Raw genomic sequence first — 22,102 nt, forward strand, 5'->3', positions numbered from 1 at the left:
AACATACTAAAGGCTGTATTTGTGTTTTAGCAAATGGCTTTTCCACCAAGGCTTCTGAGAGTGGGGGACAGAGGAAACAGCTGCCATATTCTGTGGAGACACCCTACGGCTTTCACCTGGATCTGGACTTCTTGAAATATGTGGATGACATTGAGAAGGGTAATACCATCAAGAGAGTGCATATACAGAGAAAGAACAGGGGGCCAAAATATAGTACACTGCCACGCAACTTCAGCCTTCCTGGACATGGTGCAAGACCTGCAGCCAAAGACACATGGTCCAACACATCCACCCTGGGATCCAAGCCCAAGTCACGTGTTACTGAGGTCCAACATCTTTTTGATTTCAGAGCCAGCAGTGACAATGCTGGCAGCAGCAGTAGCAGCCAAAGCACCCCTGCTGGTCAATCAAATGTGCAAGGTAGCAGCTACCTCTCTTCCCCCAAAACTGTGGATCAGGTCCATATTCAGGCTTCCCAAGACCAACAGGCTTCACTAAGCCTTAATGTGAGGCCTCACTTGTTTCGGGCATCCAGCATGCCTGTTAATGTCCCACACAGGAAAGCGTCAGACTCTACTGATGATCAGAGCTCTCAATCACAGAATGGCTCGACTGAAAAACTATTTCGCCCTGTGGATGGTAGTGACAGGAGAGGAAGTATACCTCAAGACAGGGCCAGCCTGCATCAACAGATAACCACAGCACTGAAACGGGTGCGCGAACTGGAGGAGCAGGTCAGAACGATCCCTGAGCTAAAGGCTCAGATTTGTTCCCTAAGAGAAGAGAGGGAACAACTGCTTCAGAGAATTCAAACACAGTCTCAGGTAAAGAGTCTGCTAGTGAAAGAGCCAAGTGAAAAAACCCCACCAGAATCCCAAGAAAATACTAACCTTCCTTCAGCAACAAAACAGCAAGAAGCTCCATCCCTGTCCCAGGATACTGTGAGCGACAGTCATACTAAAATTCCAGAGTCAACTGTAGATAAGCTAGCCGAGAACCTTGAAGCGCCATCAACTTACACAGTTTTAGGAGAAAGACCAGTTCGAGGTGTGGTCTCTGTTCCAGTGATACTCATTGAAAAAGCTGAAAGTCCAACTGATTCAGAAGACTCCGAGAGAATGTTGGAAGAATCTGAGCATGAGACTGAAGTATCTGAAAAGGTTTTGGAACAAGGATTAGAAGAACAGGAGGAAAAGCAAGAGACTTCATTAAAAGATCAACAGCCTGCCCTAAAAGTAGGGGTTTCCATAACAGAAGAAAAAGGAGATCTATCTGAAGGCACAGTGTCCCAAGATGAACCTGAAAAAACTGAAACAGTTGATCAGTTTATTGTAGAAAAGAAAAAACAAGCCTCCACAATAAATGAACAAGATGTTGTCACCATCCAAGAACTCCAAGAAAAAGTCAAGACATTGGAGGAAAGATTAAGACAGGTCAGCTGTGATCTGGAAATGACAAACTCCTTACTGAGATTACAGATGGAGGAGAATCGACAAAAGGATGTAACAATTCAGGAGTTAAGTGAAAAGGTAAAAGAACCCATTGCAGACAGTGTAGAGCAAGAGTTGATAGTTCCACTAGAGTCTGAGCCACTTCCACAACATGTTATTACTTGCGATGCATCAGTCAACACTGACAGCAAGCATGTGTTAGAAAAAGCAGTCCTAACAGATATTGACCTTAAACCTATTGACAGTATAAAAGAACCAGACCTAATGTGCTCTAGTACTCAAACAAATATAGTTGAGATGCGAGAAATTGAGGTGTTAGCACAGGTGGTGACATCTGAAAAAGTTGTGGGTGTTGAAATTGTTACATGTGACCAGGCAGTTGAAACAGATGTGTGTGAAAATAGTTTGGAGACCAAAGAAAGAAAAGAGCTTGAAGCTGCAGATGAAAGATACAGTGTAGATAGAGATGATGTAGACAAAGAAAAAATGAGTGAAAGCATGATCACTGAGAGTGATGTGGCTGAAGAGTATGTTATAGTAGAAAAGACTGAAGGGGATTTGTTTGGGACAGTACCCAAGGATAATGCAAATGTCAAGCCCTTGGCTAGGGAAAAAGAATTGTTGGAGAATGTTGAAACTGTGGTAATAGAAACCACAAAATCGGATACAAGCACAGATGAACCATTACAGCAAGACCAAAAGCAACCACAAGGACAAGAAATTCAGCCTCAACCTCAGAGGCCTGTTGAAGCTTCAGCATCACCTGCAGCCATAGGCCAGGTTGTCACTCGGATCCAAGGTCTTCTCAATGAGCAGTGGGCCAGCCTGGGGAGTGGGAGCCAGGAACCAAAAGGAGAGGGCTCACAGAAACAGTCAGTGTCAAAGATCAGCTCCATCCAGAGTCACCTTCGAGGCTCACTTAGTGCGCTTTCAGCCTTCTATTCTCCTGTTCAAAAAGGAGGTGCAGCAAAGCAGTCAGGTATAGTCCCATTACATTGGTCACACATGTACATGCTAGACACACTGGTGTTGAAAATAGTAATGGTCACTATCATTTTAGCTGCTGCAATACTGCTGTACTTGAACATTTATATACTTGGCAGATTTTTTTATCCAAAGTGAATTACAAACCCCTACTGCTCAACCCTTAACCACTTAGAATCTGAAACATGTGGTAAACATGACCCATGCTTCTTATAAAACATAGATTTACTTTAACCCACATGTTCCCAACCCTTGTCCTGAAGTACCCCTTATTCGACACATTTTAATGTTTCCCAGCAGTAGCTCATAACCATAGATTTTAAAGGGGCAGGACAACACGTGCAATAACAAATCTATAGAGCTAAATGGGGCAGTGATTGCCTTGCCCCATGACTGGTGACCAAATCAATGGAACATCAGCTTAAATCCATCCATCCATCCATCCTTCTATTTTCTATACCGATTATCCTACAGGGTCATGGGCAACCTGGAGCCTATCCCAGGGAGCATCAGTGGGGTACACCCTGGACAGGGTGCCAATCACATACACATTCACACACCCATTCATACACTATGGACACTTTGGACATGCCAATCAGCCTACCATGCATGTCTTTGGACTGGGGGAGGAAACCAGAGTACCTGGAGGAAACCCCCACAGCGCGGGGAGAACATGCCAACTCCACACACACAGGGCAGTGGCAGGAATCGAACCCTCAACTCTGGAGGTGTGAGGTGAACATGCTAACCACTAAGCCACTGTGCACCCCAGCCTATATCCTTCAAATAGAATTTTTTTTTAAATCATTGGTCACTCAAAAGAAGAAATTCGCATTACAACTGAATTAAAAATGTATGAAGTTTTGAATAGGAACTTTATTCAGATTTATTGAATGGCTGATACAATATATATGGACCAGGTTTAGGAAACTGTGCTTTAACCTGTCTTAACCTATACTTGCTTCAGTTAAGGTACAGATGTAACTCTCCTGAGCAAGCAGGTAATAGTATAGTGTGGCAAATATCAGGATTTGGTGACTATTAATGTGAACAATATTCAACAAATCAGTTTGAACTAAAATCACTCACTGAATTTTTAGACTGGTCATTTTAGACTGCTTATAAAAGGAACCCTTATACTGTATTGTCCTATACTATTGTATAATTGCAATTTATCCCCATTTGGTCATTTGCCATTTCCTACCAATTAGCTAACTTTCTCCATATCATATGAGCGCTACCAACCAGGGAGGGTTAAGGCTAGCACATGCTTCCTCCGAGACACATGAAGCCATCTAGTGCATCTTTTCGAACTGCTGCTCATGCTACATCATATGGCAACTGAACACATTTGGAGGACAGCAAATTTTACCTTTATTAAAAATAATAAAGAACATATTTCTTGAAGTTTCCTTTGCCCAATGAATGGTCTGTAGCTGGTACATGCCATGTCTTAAGAAAGATGTTAACCCTTGGAATATAGCTATTTCTCTACAGTATTGATACTACAGTATTTCTTATCGTCGATATTTATTGTTTACCTACAGTAAATACTATGCATTTCAACAATATTTGGGAGAATATGTTTTTTTCAAGGCAACATAAATGTATGTCAATGGTGGTCTCATAATATTGGCATAAACTTGCATTTATGCAGCCATAGTCAAGCTATCAGCCTCGCACATTTACAATTATGTCCTCCTAAGTAAACAGAATATCAATTTAATTAAATAATTTTTGTCTTAAAGTGGTGTGATAGGAATCTTAAATCTACAGGTGTACAGATATAACAAGCCCCCAAACAACTACAACATTTATGGTTTATTTGTGAAAGGTAGGATAATGCCTATTCCGAACAAAGACAGCCAGAGGGGAATTAACTTTCTTTTTTAGTCATGTCAGTAGGGCCTGTGGCAAGCACCCATCCTACAATTCTACAAGATTTTGTAAAATCACTCTTCTCCAAAGACACAAATCGTATTTCTTAGTGCAGTGATATCATAGCAAAAAGTGTTTTTGTTGGGTTGTTTTTCAATACAACTTCACATCTGACCACTCTCTCCCTTCCCAGGCCTCAAATCTATCATGAAGAAGAATGACTGTCCTGACAAGCAGAGGGCTGCAGGAGCCAAGAAAAACCTGAAATTTGTTGGCGTAAATGGAGGGTAAGTTGTTTTATTTTTTATTTTTGCCATGCTCTGCATTTGGAAACAATTTAAATTTTCATCATCCTTGTAATGGCTCACAGTAGTGGTACACCATTAATTTTACAAATAATTTAACATACATTTTTGCACTACTGGGATACTCATCATTTGGTTGACTGAAATATGAACTAGATACTTTACTAGGTAGGTATGCCATTTTATTACATGAATGACTGCTTCGCCGATGCCAATGCAAAGATAACACATTATTAGTTGACAAACTTATGATAAGTGTATGAGAATCTTAAGGAAAGAGCATAAATGTATTAATTACAACCCAAATTCACAGCTACCTGAAATGCTGGGGAATGCGAAGAAAAAAGTTCACTGTGCTATAATTTATATGTGATTAATAAAGACTCATTATCATTATCATTATCAATTCCAATTCCATGCTGTGTAAAATGTAAATAAATGTAATTAAAAACAGAATGCAATGATTTGCAAATCTCATAAAGCCATATGTTATTCACAAGAGAACACAGAAAGCATATCAAATGTTAAACTGAGTAAATGTACCATTTTAAGAAAAAAAAGGGTTTTTGAGTTTGATGGCCGCAACACTTCTCAAAAAGTTGGGACGGGGGCAACAAAAGGCTGGAAAAATAAGTGTTTACAAATCATTGCATTCTGTTTTTGTTTACATTTTACAGTGTCCCAACTTTTTTGGAATTGAGGTTGTAGATTGAGACAAAGTTTTATATCCTGGTCCAGATGCCATTTGAGAAAACAGGTTATTTATGAAAAAAGGCCACTGAAAACTTAACACAATTGTGATGGAGAAAAGATGAGTCAACTATAACGTTTCCATTTTGGTACTGTTGGCCTTGAGTGCTCGATTTGATGCAATTGACAATGATTTTTTAAAATAGACTTTTAATGGACAGATTTACAAACACGGGCAGTTTAAACAAGTTCTTGTCTGACTTAGAGCTTACTTGGCAGATTGTTAGCAGTTTGTTAGTGCTAAGGTAGAATTTTCAGTGTCAAATGTTCAGCATGGTGTCCCACAAGGTTTTATTTTAGGCCATCTATTATTCTTCTTTTATATTTAGGGTATTGGACATGCAATTTTCAAACATTTTGGCTATATGCAACAATACGGCTATTCCAAATGGATGACCGATTGTGACAAAGACATAAGTTGTGTCCCAAATGACACACTATACACTATGCACTTATACACTGTGTACTTATGCCCTATGTACTCAACCATGTAGTATATGAATTTTATAAGGTTATTTTTTCGTTCAACATCGGAGTCAGATAGTCCCTCCCCCTCTGCTAAATAATTAAAGCTGTGACAGCTGAGTGCATGAAGTGTCCATCAAGTCCACGCTTCGTTTTTTTTTTTTTATTAATTAAGTGCATCATCCGAGTATTTGAAGTGTACTTTTTCTGTTTGGAATTTTCAGTGTGAACACACTACTTTCACTATTTATACTGTAAAACGGTATAGAATACTGCATAAGTATGCAAATTGGGACACACCCATAAACTTTTAGATAAATAGAAATGTCTTCTTTCTAAATTCTGCTAAATCACTAATGTTGGGTATTAAGTCTATTTGCTGAAGGGTTGCTGATTTTACACTCTAGTATGTGATAGTTATTTTGTATATGCAAAAGCTATAGTTGGATCTTGGTGTAACCCTATATGCTGATTTATTATTCAATTCCCATGAGAACTTTAGGAATGCAGTTTCTATAGCTTTTAGCTCTCATTTCTAATTCATGGTGACTCTGTCTTTAAACTTATCAAATGTGCTTTTCATGATTTATAGTAATTTTCATAGATTTATAGTTAATTATTCATTCATTCATTCATTCATTCATTCAACTTCAACCATTTTTTCCTGGTCAGGGTCACATGACTTATAGTTAAGTCATGATTATTGTTTGCTTAATGATGTGTCATATCATAGCGAGTTTGTTTTGCTTTTTAATCTTGTATATGTAAAGCACTTATAAGCACTGAGATTTTATGAAAAGTGCTATATCAAAATGATTATGTTATTGTTTTGTTAACTAATATCTGATTAAAACAGTAGTGGCAGAAATGTGAAAAGAAATGTGGTTTGTTAGTTTAGTACAGTTATCAGTTATGAGCTTAAAAGTAGTTAATCTATTATAGATCATCCTGTTATAATTTGGACAAATTGAAATTACTCAGAAATACGGAAGTGGATTTTTATTTCTCTCCAGAAAACAATTTTAATATGCAAAACAAACCAAGTCATTTGTGAGAGAAGTTCACATAATGAAAGCCACATAACCTCATGTCCACTAATGCAGATGGAACTGTAGTGCATATATAATCAGGCTTGTATGAATGAACTAGTCACTGCTCAAATTGCCATGAAGGCTAAGGTCATTAAAAAAAAAGTCATTAAAAATTGTGACCAAAGGTCAATGTCATTTTCATCAATCAAATTAAAATTGCTCTGTCTTAACTGTACCCACTTTCCCTGTTTCATCCATCATCTCAAAGATCAGGTAGAACAAGAGGCTGTAGGTGTCAATTTTGTTTGCTGCTGGTGATTTAGATGACGAGTGAAAATGGAAATCCTCAGCAATAACAAAGAACTGTCTCTGCAATTGGGACCAGGTCGGCACTAGTGGAGGCTGTATTTCAGCTGTGTTTGCCCAGGCCTCAGCAGTAAGATAATTACCCTGATAGAGCAGAGCAGATAGTTGGTCCTCCTGCACCGCCATCTTGTGTCTGCAAACACTCCCTTACCTATTTATTCACAGTTTACTGTTCTATGTAAATGGTAGATGGCACACTTATATAGAGCTTTTATCCAAAGCACTTTACACTGTGTCTCATTCACCCAAACACTCATACATCAATGGTACCAAAGCTGCCATGCAAGGCACTTACTTGCCATCGGGGGTTCAGTGTCTTGCCGAAGGACACTTCGTTATGTGGGCCGGGAATCGAACCGCCAACCCTACAATTAGTGGACAACCCGCTCTACCACCTGAGCCACAGCCGCCCAGCTAAAACATGTAAAACACTACAGACTGGTGACAAATTAAAAACATCTTACAGTGTCTTAGTAAAGCACAGAATGAGCCCTGGCACAAATGCTACAAGTATCTGGAGGGATGGTGAGTCAGCTGCTCTCAACCCAATTTAACACAGCTGGGAGATTTTCCACATTCTCAACCACTGTCATCACAACACCATTTGAGGGAATATCTTTTGGAAGAATGCTGTTCATTGCTCCAGTAAAACTCCATAGACTTATTTAATTGATGCCAAGGTGGCATTTGGTGTATCACTTGCTAACTAATATGCTTTTTGGTGTATCACTTGCTAACTAATATGCTTTTATGTTTGTTATAACTTTAAGAGTGAAATCAGACTACACAAAATTAAAGAGGTATTAAAAGTGATTTATATATGTGTGTGTGGGGGGGCACGGTGTCTAAGAGGTTAGCTTGTTTACCTCACACCTCCAGGGTTGGGGGTTTGAATCCCTGTGTGCACGGAGCTTGCATGTTCACACCGTACTTTGGGGGTTTCCTCCTAATATAAAATCTCAAAAATGTATATAAAAAGGAGTGATCAAGGGAGATCTAAGGGCTATTAATTGTGGGTTGAACTTGGAATCCTCTCTGAAAAGGAAACGGTGTGTTGTTGGGCTCTGTATAAAACCTATATGGCCTTTAGGGCTCTAGATTTAACTTCATAATATATATTCACACCAAATAAACATCTATCTATATGGACTAATGGCTAATGAGTCTGATGGTGATAATGATCAATAATATTACACAGCAGTTATAGCAGATGTAGCAGTGACTGCTGTCCTGGTATAGAGGTGATAGATTTGTATTCTAAACCATGTAGAAGATCAGCTAGGATTATCTTAAGAGGATCCTGGCAGGACTGTTGTTAGAGATGACAGCTAGTAATTTCAGAATTTAACCATGCCGCCATGATCCAGGCAAAGAAAACAACACACAATGAAATTCAGATAAGTACTGCTCAGTTAGTATTAGATTCCTGTACAGCAAAACGCACTCGTTTCTCTGTGCTAAAAACTGATAGCAATTATGGATATTATACAGCAATAATCTACTTGGAAGTCAGATTCAGTAGGTAAAACCAAATTCAGACCCTATGTTTTGCAACATAAAGCCCCATTTATCCCCAATCAGTCAAACAGCTGCAACTTTAGAGCGCTGAAACGAGTCTGCGTTCTAGTTGAAGAGGAAGATTAAGAGTTGTTTGAACCTTTTTTTAAAGCAAGTTTACATAGAGCATTATCAATTGCTTATAAATTCAAAATGTATGCATTTTCAAAATTTTTGCCCATTAGTGCAGTGAGAAAAAGGAAAATAGGCCTTAAACATTTAGTTCACTGTAGTTTATTTTAAAAAGAAAGTGATTAATAGTTTGGAGGATGAGGATGAAGAAGAAGGAGAAGAAGAAGAAGAAGAAGAATAAACTGTATAAACTGTATAAACTGCAACAGAAAAATAGTGTGTCTTCATTTCGAGATTAAAAGAAAATACAGACACTGGTTTCCATTTTTCCATTATTATCTATTAATTAATTAATTTTTAAATATTACCATTTCACTGCACAATTACATTTTTTACGTATTGGATGTGAAATCGCTCTTGCTGTAATTGAACCAAACACATGAACACACAGCATTTCAACTGTGCATTTGTGGAATTATGGGAATTACATGCTTCCTGATGAGATTTTAATGAAAGAGCTGGATTTTTCAACCAAGCAGAGGAGACTGGTGTCTCATAACACAGCTTAGAGGCACACAAATTTCCTTTGTACATTCATGGCAGCCTACTTGTACCTGTGTACTTTCCTTTTTAAGCATGAGTACTTTCATTTAAATACATACATGAACCCATGGATGTTTTCATTATTATTATTTATAATTCATTATTATTATTATAATAGACTAAACTGTTTGTAATGGTATCTATCTACTATTTGTTGCCGTTCAGTTCCTTAGATGGTTGGTTTGTTGATTATTAAAATCTCACCTTAAGAAGTTAACCTTAAACTTAAGAATGCATAACTCATAACCAGTTAACCCTAAAAGATTGACATCGATAACCGAGGCTGTCTGTGTTGTTCAGCTATGAGACAACCTCCAGTGAGGAGTCCAGTGGGGAGGAGAATGAGGACAACAGAGAGGAGGAGAAGGAGGAGGAGGTGGAGATGGATAGCTCGGAGACAGAGGAACAGGGAGAAGAGAGTGGAGTGGCCCAGGAGGAGAAGGAGGAGGCTGCTCCTGCTGGGGAGCAGGCTGAAGAAGCTCAGGCAGGGGGCTCCCAGGGTTCTGTGGAGCCTAAAGACCCACAGGCCAGTGTTGATCCCCCGGAGGAGCAGCCCAGCAGGTAAGACAGAAAAAAAGATAGAAGTCAAGTAAAGTTAAGCAAAGAAAGACATTCATATATACTATATACCTATACAATGGGACAGAAGATTGTGTCTCTAAGATAGTACACAGAGCTCTATCATTGTTATATATTTCAAAGGGAGAAGACCAATATAAAACTTCAGTATAATAATAATAATAATAATAATAATAATAATAATAATAATAATAATAATGATAAGTGCACAAGCATTCACCAATGTTTTATTTTTATAAAATTGTAATTAGAATGAAATTTCTTGCAAAGTTTCCTTTAGGTTGAGTTTTAAGTCTAATATACGTTTTTCTTTCCATTTCAGTATTAAAATGCATATAATAAAATAGTGTAGTACTCAGACTTAGAACTATTTACAGTGTTTTATATTTAGAACTAGAAAACAATACCAATTTTATTTTATTTCTTTTTTTGTTAATGGTTATTCAGTTTATAAACAAGAAATATTTAAATTTGTAATAGTGGTAGTTTGTATTATTTGTCTTATATTTTTAAGTTTATAAAAATATATTTTTTTCAATAATCCTATTACTAGTACTTATTTACTATAATCTGTAAGAACGGCCCCTCTCACTGCTAAACATACACACACCCACAGAGTCCTAAATATAGCCAGGATGCACATTTCCCACTTAGAGTAGGTGCTGAGATATTACAGTTATATATATATATATATATATATATATATATATATATATATATATATATATATATATATATATATATATATATATATATATATATATGCATTTTCACTTGAATTTAGAGAAAACACTTGAAGCATTCGTTGTGTTGCGCTATTTCAATTGCTTTTGTTTGATATGTTCATTGCAAACAGCTGAAAGTCCTTAAATTTTGAAAATAAACCTGATTTGGTGAATCATTTTGATTGCAACTGTATATTAATACAAATTTCCAAATGGTACTCCACAGTGATTATCTAGGATCATAACCTTGACTTCCTATAATTGTAAAGTTGTGTGTTGGAGCATTTTAACAGCATACAGGTTTACTTTTTTTCTTACACACACAATCCTGGCCTTTGTCATACCAATCATCAGTCCAGAGATAGAAAACAGGCAAATGCTGAGTGACAGGTTTAATAACCATAACCATGAGAACAAGCTCAATAAACCAGGAAGCCACATACTGAATAGTGCTAATGGAGAGCAGATGAGCATATGGATGTCTGGAATTATGTTCTAAACATAAACCACAGCTCTAAATACGTGCGACAAAGAGGAAGGCGTGTGCTAAATAGAGCATGTGCTAGACAGCACCATGAGAGGTGGTTAAACACAATCCAGAGCACTTTCTGTATTCTTGATTTGCAGCTTTCAGCTTTTTTGTTTTTTTGTTTTATTTTTTTTTAGGTAATTGTATCTATACCCTTATAGAAAAATCACCTGACCTTAACATGTTAATAAACACATGATGCAGATTTACACACGTGGTTCTAAGACCATATATTTTTTATATTTAGTGCATCGTTGTTTTTTTTTTTCTTTTTCACACATGGCGCATATGGTTTCATTTTCATAATTGTTTTTCTCACATGAATCATTTTTTTTGTCATATATTGTCCATATGATGTCAGATGTCAAGGGTATATTTACTTTGCACTTCACATGTGCAGTTTCAGGGCATAGTATGCACTTTGGCATGTTTACCACATGTGACCACATTATATTCAACTAATGACATGTGAAATGTGTATGATTCTCCCATAAGGGTATGTTATAGGCTCAGCTTTACATAAAGGTTGCTCCATTTGAAGGTTGAGTTTCATTTTTCACATGAAATGTTGATGCATGACAGTATTTCACACTGTTACATATACAGTGCCCACCACTAATATTGGCACCCTTGGTGAATATGAGCAAAGATGGCTGTGAATTTTTTTGTTTGTTTGTTTAAACATTTGATCTTTTGTTAAAAAAATTCACAAAAATACTCTCATGGATATCAAACAATTAAGAAACAAAACACAGGTTTATCCAAAAAAATATCTTTGTTAATTCTAGGTATGCAACAATTATTGGCACCCTTTTAGTCAATACTTTGTTCTACCTCCCTTTGGTAAGATTTCAGCTCTGAGTCTTCTTCTATAATGCGTGATGAGGTTGGAGAATACATGGCCAGTGCTATGAGAAGCTGCTTTTTTTGATGTCCATGAGAGCAGAATATTTTTGTGAATTTTTTAAACAAAAGATCAAAAGGTTAAGCAATAAAGACACATTTTCACAGCCTTCTTTGCTCATATTTAACAACAGTGCCAATATTAGTGGAGAGCACTGTATACAGTACTGTGCAAAAGACTCAGCGCCCTATTTTTAAATACAGATTTTGTCTTAGATGTTTATTTTATGTTCCATTTATTTTACAGTTTACTGCACTTTATAGTCCTTCATCTAAAAAATCTAAAATACAATATATACATTTTCTGAATTGTAGCCTCACAATCCAATCTGAAAAAGCTTTACATGCTTCTACTTTCTGTATTTATTCTAAGTTATCTTCTAATTAGAAGTTTACTAACACAGACTATGTGTAGAACATACTGTATTTTACTTATTGTGAGTGTCTGATTTTAATTACTACTGGGCTGTTGAATGTCTTCTTGCAGTGAACTTGTAGATAAAAACTTCATGGCCGCTTGTCACTACTTAAAGGACCGAATGGCAGAGGTAGCTGCCCCAAACAAAGAGATGGTAAGAAATGCAAAAACTTTGAAAAATTATTTTAATTTTATTTGACACACATTTAATTTGCTGTTTTGATTTGTTAAATGAATAAAATAATGCCAAAATTTGGTTTATCCAGTGTGCTCTCCTGTAAAGAAACATGGCAGTAGTTTTAAGGATAAGCTGGCCAATCACTCATCTGCGACACATAAAGCTGACTTTAAATGAGTGTTCTTCATAATTTAATCTATAAAAAATGGTTCTTGAGATAAGAAAGGTCTCCAATTATTATGAAAATGTGTGATTTTTTTATTGTGGACTTTAAATAGACGACAATATTAATGAATGAATAGTGCCAATATTTATGGATTTAATACTGGCCTCAAATGGCATTCCATAGTTTTATTGAGTGAATTTACAGCCCAACGCATAAATCTTAGTGTGACACATTGTGGTTGCATTAAAACATCAGTCAGTGGCACTGACCTTACACTGCTCCTCATTAGAGACAATATCACAGAGTCCAATGTCAGAATCTTGTGTAAATGAAACACACCTGTTTTCAGGAAACCCTACCCTATGTGCATAAATCCCACTTAACTTCTGAATAAAACTTAAGCTGTAGTTATGTCTGAACACCGTCTGAAGTTTCTGTATTAAATCCTCAGTGTGCATGCTTGACTCAACTTTCAATACAGCCCTTCTATATTACGTTGTTGAATTTGATGCAAAAAGTTCAACGTGAAGACTTACTTTTCAACAGAATATCATGATACAGTAAAACAATCATCAAGCGTGATGAGGCCTGCTTTTGTGGTGTCTGTCATCTTTAGAGGCAGGTTCTGATGGTGCTCTATCAGGAATGGTTCCGAATTTCTAGTCAGAAAGAGTCCCAGGCAGATACGGTCACTGTGTATCTGAGAGAAGTTGGAAATCACACCCCCACTCTCCTGCGCTATATAGTTAACCTGGCTGACGGCAACGGCAACATGGCCTTACACTACAGTGTCTCCCACTCCAACTTCCAAGTAGTCAAGCTCCTTTTGGATACTGGTGAGATGAAACATCAATTCTAAACATTAATGTCTCATCTTTGTGGTTGTAATGTGATTATGATAGAATATGAATATGAATATTATTCTTCCTTTATTTTATGTTGGTATGAATTTGTCAATTAAAGGTTCTTACATCTTATACTATGTTCCTAAGGTTTGTGTGAAGTGGATCATCAAAATAAAGCCGGCTACACGGCGATCATGTTGGCAGCTTTGACTGCAGCAGAAGGACTTGAGGACATGGAAGTGGCCCAGCACCTACTGAGCCTGGGCAACGTCAACGCTCAGGCAGGCCAGGTATATACTTGTATTATTTGTACCAGGTAGGTACAAATATTCTCTTATCCAAGATTACACACAGTTTAGTCTCAAATGAAGTTAGACTAGTACTTAGACTACACTTCTGCACACACACACACACACACACACACACACACACACACACACACACACACACACACACACACACACACACACACACACACACACACACCTAACAAAATGTTCTGCCCATGTCATCGTGTCCTAATTCTACACTGTGCCCAAACTGAAATAATTATCATAACATAAATGAATGAAGTCACACAGCTTGGACTCATTCATCCTGATAAGAGTTCACTTTAACATTCTGCAGAAGTCCTGGTACTCATTAGCCTGGATAAAAGATTTTTTATAAGAAAGCACTGGAATGCCTCTGTCTTTCCAGCTTAGAAAGTGTTCCTGAACTTGTTGTTTCATATATATTATTGGTAAAAGGATCAGCTACTTACAGTAAATTTTGAACTGACAGATTCATCCTAATGCTCTACTTCTTCTTGGACCTTTTGCACTTGTGACTCAACGTCTGCTGCGGTAGACGGACCCACACGAATACCTCAAAGATTTGCACTTTCCTTGTTAATAATTTCAGATAATTTTGCCTGGATTCTGTAAATTTGCACCTAAGAGCTTCTGCTGTATTTATTCAGACTGTCCTGTGCTCAACCCAGGAATTTTATTTAAAATACGCTCATACTGATCATCCTTTTAACATACTTAGTAGTGTTTGATTTTACTCTTATACACCTGTATAATATAATGATTCATAATCCCACTATCCTGTGCCATCCAGAAGAGAATGGGTTCCCTTTTGAGTCTGGTTCCTCTCAAGGTTTCTTCTTCATGTTGTCTCAGTGAATTTTCTGTGCCACTGTCGTCTCTGGCTTGCTCACTAGGGATCTAAATCTACACCCGGGTTCTTGTAAAGCTGCTTTTTGTCAATATCTCGTTAAAAGTGCTGTGCAAATCTTGTTTAGTGAACCACTCGTATTAATAGCATGCCGGTTGGTTGATTGGCTACTTGAAATAGCTTCTAGGTGAGAATGAGTGTGGAAGTGATACATCCAATCCAGGATGTATTTCCAGTGTTCCTGTGATAAGCTCTGGAAACACTGCCTCCCTGATCAGGATAAGGTGTTTCCTGTAGATGAAGGAATGTTAAAAAATAATTTATTCTCCCTTCACCTCATGACTCTTTCTTTCTTTTCCCATAGTCTGGTCAGACAGCATTGATGCTTGCAGTTAGTCACGGGCGCACAGCGATGGTGCAGGTTCTTCTCGACTGTAAAGCTGATGTGAACACACAGGACCAAGATGGCTCCACGGCACTGATGTGTGCCTGCGAACACGGCCACAGTGAGATAGCCAAACTACTGCTAGACAGATCTGAATGTGACACTAGCTTGAAAGATAAGGTAGGTGGTACGCATGCGCACACACACACACACACACACATATGCACACACACATACATCAACACACATATGCACACACACACATATACACACACATATGCACAAACACACACACACACGCGCACACACACACACACACACATATGCACAAACACACACACACACACACACACACACGCACGCACGCACACACACACACACACACACACACACACACACACACACAGAGACACACACACACAAAGTTATTTGCGTTTCCTTTTCATTTAGAAAAAGCATTTAATGAAGCCCCTGTAGGTTCCTGGTCAGCTTTAGAAAACACAATGCTGCCACCACATGGTCAAACGTAGTAGCAACATCTGGACAAAACTATTTCTTTTTGCTAAACTGGTTCCATCCATCCATTTTCTATACCACTTATCCTACACAGGGTTGTGAGGTAGCCTGGAGCCTATCCCATGGAACTGAGGGCACAAGGCAGGGCACAATTACACCCACAATCACGGACCCATTCACACAATATGGACAATTTGGAAATCCCAATCAACCTACAACACATGTCTTTATACTCTGGGAGAAAATCAGAGTACCCGGAGTAGGCCCCCTAAGCACTGGGACTCAGGGTGGAGGCAGGACTTGAACCCCCAACTGTGAAGGTGCAAGGCAAATGTATTAACCACTGGTACAAGGTGTGAAATTATAAGCTAACATTTAGATGTAACAACAGCTCTAAACATGGTAGGAAACCACTAAGTAAAAATATCATACAATATCGTTTTGTAACAAAATAAATCGTGGACACCACTGAAGATCACATGTTAGTGAAGGTTTTCTGTAAATATATATATAAAAAAAAAAAACCCAAAACAAAACATTGAAGAAACTTTTTTTTCTAAAAGTGTTGTTAAAAAGAGGCCTAAAAGTCCTCTTTGAGAGGCACTTTTTTTTTGAAAGGCAGCGTGACCTGATTTTGACCCACAGAATCAACATACTGTACCTGAAGTTTGTATAAATGTGTGTATGTATGTTTTGTTTTGTAGAATGGGCACACTGCACTCTCGGTGGCCATCAAGTTCTCCCACTCTGAGCTAGTTGACCTTCTGAAGGCCCACGCTGACAAGGCTGAAACTTCACATACTACAAGTCTTCTCTGAAGTTGCTCGTACACTTCCTCTGCAGTAGCAACAGTACCTGCATTCACCCTCCAGCTGCCTCAACCAGACAAACTGACCAGTGAGACTTATCTGGAAAGGAAAAATGGACTTTCCTCGATTTGGACAAGCAACAGGCCAAGTTTTGCAGTTCTCTGAAGCGTAGTTCAACGTCAAAGCTCTTAACTTAATGTGGATGAAGCATGGTACATTGTTACATGTTGTGTCCTGTTTTTCAAGTATTATTCTATTTTTGTCAAGTAGAGAGCATTATACATGAATGTTACTATAGAGTCTATCAGATACACACTATATTTATTTTATATTGCACCTTGCTATACTGTTTTTTTTTATTCTCCTCTAAAATATACAAGGCCTGTCTGAATATAACCTGATGAGCAAAATTGTGTCTTCCATCATGAAGGTTATCAGGTAATGCTTTTCATGTTAAAACTTAAAAGGTTTATTTTATCTTTGCGTTTAGCATGAGGCCAGTAAAATAGCAGGATAGCTCCCGTACCAAATACATTCAATCAATCGAAAATGCAACAGAAAACGTTAGGTCAGTGCTGGACTCTGTGATGTGCTTCACACTATCTGGTCAGGTGTTTTAAATAATTGGATATACTGAGCTGATATAGAAGAGCCCCATCCCCCACAACTCCACTACCCACACTTATAAGTATATGAAGAATGACTTTAGCAATTGAGACGAGGGGTGGACAAATCAGTAGCTGGGGTCCCTGGCACAAGAAGACTACATGTCTGTGCTATTTTTGTTTTTGGTCTTCTCTCATTTTACAAGCAGAAAAAAAAACCCTTTTGCCTTTTGCAAAACAAATACATTCATATGGTGTGTGTGTGTGTGTGTGTGTGTGTGTGTATATATACAAAATGCATGCTGCTCAATCTAAATCCCACCGCCTGCTGCACTACACACACTGGCTTTTACTAGTCAAATGAATTATCGAGCATGGATAACACAGAATCAGGAAAATGCAAGAATGAGGAAACACTGATGAAACCTTAGCAAAATAAAGTCCAGCTTAAATCTGTCATACAAATTTCCTGCTAGCACAACATGCAGTCACCAAGCAGTTAGACACATTGAGAAAAAGCCAGAATGGATTTGTAAGTGCTGTTGCATAAATATTCTATGTTTATGATGCACAGTTGATAATTGATTCATAATCGATTCCATAATAATAATAATAATAATAATAATAATAATAATAATAATGGTTAATTCCAATAATTATTCCAATCTAATAAATACATAAATAAATAAACAAACAAACAAACAAACTTACCTTAAATAGTTTATTAATATATTTATTACATGGAATTATGGAATCAATTATGAATCAATTATCAATTGTGCATGATAAAAATAGAATAACATAGTTCACGATGCACAATTGATAATTGTTTCAGAATTGTTTCTATATTTGTGCATCGCAAACATAGAATATTTATGCAAAACACCACAGCTCATAGCCAAACACTGACAAATTGCTTCTTGCTTTGTGCTATCTCAGACACCCCCACACAACCCAAGCGCCCCCCCCACACACACACACCTTTTTTTGTTGGAAAATTCCCCTATGCAGGAATTTCTATATTCAGTTGCATCTGTATTGCATCTACTGTACTGTACCTAATTTTACTTTATGTTAGCGACCACATTCTAGTCGTCAATTAGGTTTCCAGGCACACCAACAAACGATTGAGCATTTACTTGCCCATGGACCTAGTTAATACATGTATGATTTGTCCACCCCTGAAGACATTTATGTTAATGATTTTCTGGAGCAACCACTTGGACCTGCAGTGAATAAGATTTGGGGATGATCACCAAAGTATTGGTATATAAAGTATTTAAATATGCTATTTTATTAAATGCTGAAATATTATTCATAACCCTTGAAAATATATGAATAACAGAGAAAGCAATGTGGAAGCTATCTGCTGCAGTATTCAATAATGCGATTTTGCTTTGATTTTAAGCGAAATGTGACTCATACTGGTGTAACGTTGGCTTACTGTACAATTACACAAGAAAACATACTTAGAAAACATACTGGAATAAACAAAAAAGACTGTTTTTGTTTGCACTTGACTGCTATTCAGTGCATTTTCTCAAAATGGTAGATCACCGAGGTAGAACCGTCCACACTTACCAGTGGATTTATTTATCAGCTATGTTCCAGTGGTACAGTGGATTTACCAGTGGATTTATTTATCAGCTATGTTCCAGTGGTAAAGGAACAAACTAAAGAAATGGCAAAGGTTCCTTGATATATTTGGAAATATTTTGATTAGGAATATCTCTAAGGAAAAAGAAAATACTGTGGTGTATAAAATATAAAGTTCTAAGAAGTCCGACTGAGTGAAGCAGATTCTCTGAACGTCCATTACAGTGTCATAGCAGTTCAACAGAGGTGCACAAACACTATTTTGAACACAGTCTTGAAAAGGCACTTTAACATAAACTTAAGTCTTGGTCTTGTACATAATGTACCAAATGTCCAATATTGTGAAGTTTAGCTTGTAAAATGGTCCAGAGATGATACACACAGGGTGAACCAAATACGTTTTTAAGGACAAATCATGTTGTTAGACTACAAATAATATAGAAAGTGGTACTTTATCGTAAACACGCTCTACATGGGACCCAAAAGTCTAATAATTATTTATTTCTAATGCTATACTTTACATGCTGCTATATGTATGGATAGAGTATTCATATAATATCTATAAATCCAATATGTTTTGCTTATGTGTCTTTAAAACATGTTTGTATGAATATATCTTTTTATACACTGGCGAGATTTTTCTTATTTTTCTGATTTCCTCTAAGAACAATGTCTGTCGTCACGTCTGACCCCAGTGATTCCAGTACAACCAGTTAAACAACTTTTCTTTTTCAGCAAGAAACTGAAAATGTCTACTTTCAAACAGCTGAAGGTTTTTATCCTTTGCACTGCATTATATATATATAATTAAATGCTCTGTCCCAGGACTGTGACATTTTCCTTCCCATATATTCTTGCTCCGCTAAAAGAAATATCAATAAATGATTATATATATATATATATATATATATATATATATATATATATATATATATATATATATATATATATATATATATGCAGGTTTGTATCTGAAACTTTGTCGGCCCTGAGTGACATCCTTCATATAAGGAATCTTGTGTGGCAGTGACTCTTTTACGCTGGGTGCGACTTTTATCCAAGTGCATCAAGTGGACTTTGATTCAGTTGCTCTGTACTTGTGCTCTGAAGAACAGTGCTCTATGGGGGAAGGAAAAATGGAAAGGCCAAAGCACATTATACATATATGTTGAATGCCTATAACAGAAAATTGAATGTTTATTTTGATAAATGCTTCAGCAGCTGGAGAGTTATATGGACGGTGCAGATAAAATGCAATAGTGACCTAAATATACTCAATTTAATACCAATATTATTCAAAATATAACATGTGTTTGTGATATTCTAAACATTTATGAAAACAATCCTTCTCAATAAAGTTGCAGACCTGCGAAAGTTAGTATGTATGCATTTGGGCCTTTACTTTCATACAGATTCTTCTTAGCATTTTGTTTGCTCAGCATTACTTCTGAATTTTGGACATAAAAGAGTTGAAGAAGTGGTGTTAATTATTTTTTAAATTCTCAATCCTTTTGGTATTACATGTGGATAAATTAATCTCCAAACTAATTTTATAAGGTTCTATCTTCCTGCCAATCATCATGCAGGATGAACAACTTTTAAGATGAAGTTTGTCTGTCTCAATAGGCTCAAAATATCTTTCTCTGCTGAGTTTTTATTTTTATTTTTTTTTTATCATTTATTAGCAATTTAATGAGAGTAAGAGACAGCCAGACTCTATTAACAACCAATCAGTATTGATCTTACAGAAGAATATGGTTCAATTTGTGGCCACTGTTCATGAATGTACGTAATGCATTTTGATAGTATTTTGATAATGTAAATTTTAAGAGACTTTAACATGTATGGCTTGTTGAGCTGTAAATGTAGATTTCTTTGTTAAATAGTATATCAAAAATGTTGTTATAAAACAAGGTAAACATCTGCCAACTGCACTTTCCAAAATTCATACCTGTTATTCACCTTTAAAATCCACAACCCATTTTAATTAGCAATATCTCACAGTACAAAATCAGGAAAAAAAAAAAAAAAAAAGAAGAAAAATGAAGCCACTTTGTTTTTCTACATGCATGAATATAGTCCCATGGTGCTAAACAAAACGATATTTGGTGAAACAATGCAACACTTTTTTTTTTGTAGAGATGCTATTTGAGTTGCAAAATTCCTGAATGTCATGGCACTGAATTAGTTTGATCATGTATTACCAAGTGATAAAAATGACAAACTGATTGATTTCTCATAGTTAATTCAGCATAGTAAAGAAAATATAATGACATTAGATCTTACCTTACAGTACTATTAAAACTTGTTTTTGGCCAAAAGGTTCATCAAAAGCAACTCGTGGACCTTGCCTGCAGTGCATGTTATTGACTTGCAAATGAACACTATGATAACATCAGACATGCAGCTGACAGGAACGTTATATTTGACATTAAGGAATGTGTCTCATACTATTAAATGTCATTTTATACCTTTCAAAACAGGTTTTAGCTTATCGAGATTGTGACTTTCAGCAAGTTTCCAGATTGACAAAAGACTACATGTGAATAGAGTAGCAGAACAATAGACAGTACAATCAATATTTGACTATAGACTACTGCATAATTATGGAAATCTTATAAAGCAAAAGTAGCCCTACTTGCGCATTATCTCAATGTAATGCACATTCACTATGTTGGGCTTGGCGTGAAAATTTGGCAATATTTCCAGGTTTCCAACAGAATAGAATATTAGACACTTAGTGTAAACAAACATTTTTGTCTCTGAAATATTTCAGTGAAGTTATTTGTCCATATTAAAAGCATTATATGGGAAAGGATAGTATAGTCCTTGCTGATAGTTTACAAACTCATACTTTATAACAATTTGGTTAGGTGCATCTGAATCTGGTAAATACATTATACTTAGGCATGCAATAATAGTGAATAAACAAATTAGGAAGAAATGACTTGTGCACTACTGCTACAGATATTAAATTAAATCATTTTGTTCAAACTTAAGCATGATCCAGAGAGTAGCAGAAACTTATCGCAAATTATGAATACCATATGAAGGATTAAGTTGACTAGTCAGTTACAGTTGCATAGACAGGTCCTTCGCATCAACATTGCCCCATTGGCTCCTCTTCTCCCATGTCAACGTATAAGAAAAGGCAAAAAGTAATATAAGATATATAAGAATATATTTTTATAAAATATTATAATATTATTTAATAAGGTCTGCCAT

General features: G+C 36.7%; 1 protein-coding gene across 4 annotated transcripts in view; it reads left to right on the plus strand.

Moving 5' to 3' along the window:
* kank4 (KN motif and ankyrin repeat domains 4) overlaps positions 1-19,704 on the plus strand; it is a 60,717-nt gene extending 41,013 nt beyond the window's left edge. For all 4 annotated transcript variants that reach the window (XM_047158432.2, XM_047158434.2, XM_017480361.3 and 1 more), the window contains 8 exons: positions 31-2,430; positions 4,507-4,600; positions 9,763-10,023; positions 12,686-12,770; positions 13,577-13,796; positions 13,953-14,095; positions 15,331-15,531; positions 16,572-19,704. In XM_047158432.2, coding sequence (XP_047014388.1) covers positions 31-2,430; positions 4,507-4,600; positions 9,763-10,023; positions 12,686-12,770; positions 13,577-13,796; positions 13,953-14,095; positions 15,331-15,531; positions 16,572-16,685 — 3,518 coding nt within the window. In that variant the 3' untranslated portion in view covers positions 16,686-19,704. The remainder of the gene's footprint in view (positions 1-30; positions 2,431-4,506; positions 4,601-9,762; positions 10,024-12,685; positions 12,771-13,576; positions 13,797-13,952; positions 14,096-15,330; positions 15,532-16,571) is intronic.
* Positions 19,705-22,102: the final 2,398 nt, after the last annotated feature.

This window comes from Ictalurus punctatus, chromosome 11, assembly GCF_001660625.3.
Source record: "Ictalurus punctatus breed USDA103 chromosome 11, Coco_2.0, whole genome shotgun sequence".
In the NCBI taxonomy this organism is placed as follows: domain Eukaryota; kingdom Metazoa; phylum Chordata; class Actinopteri; order Siluriformes; family Ictaluridae; genus Ictalurus; species Ictalurus punctatus.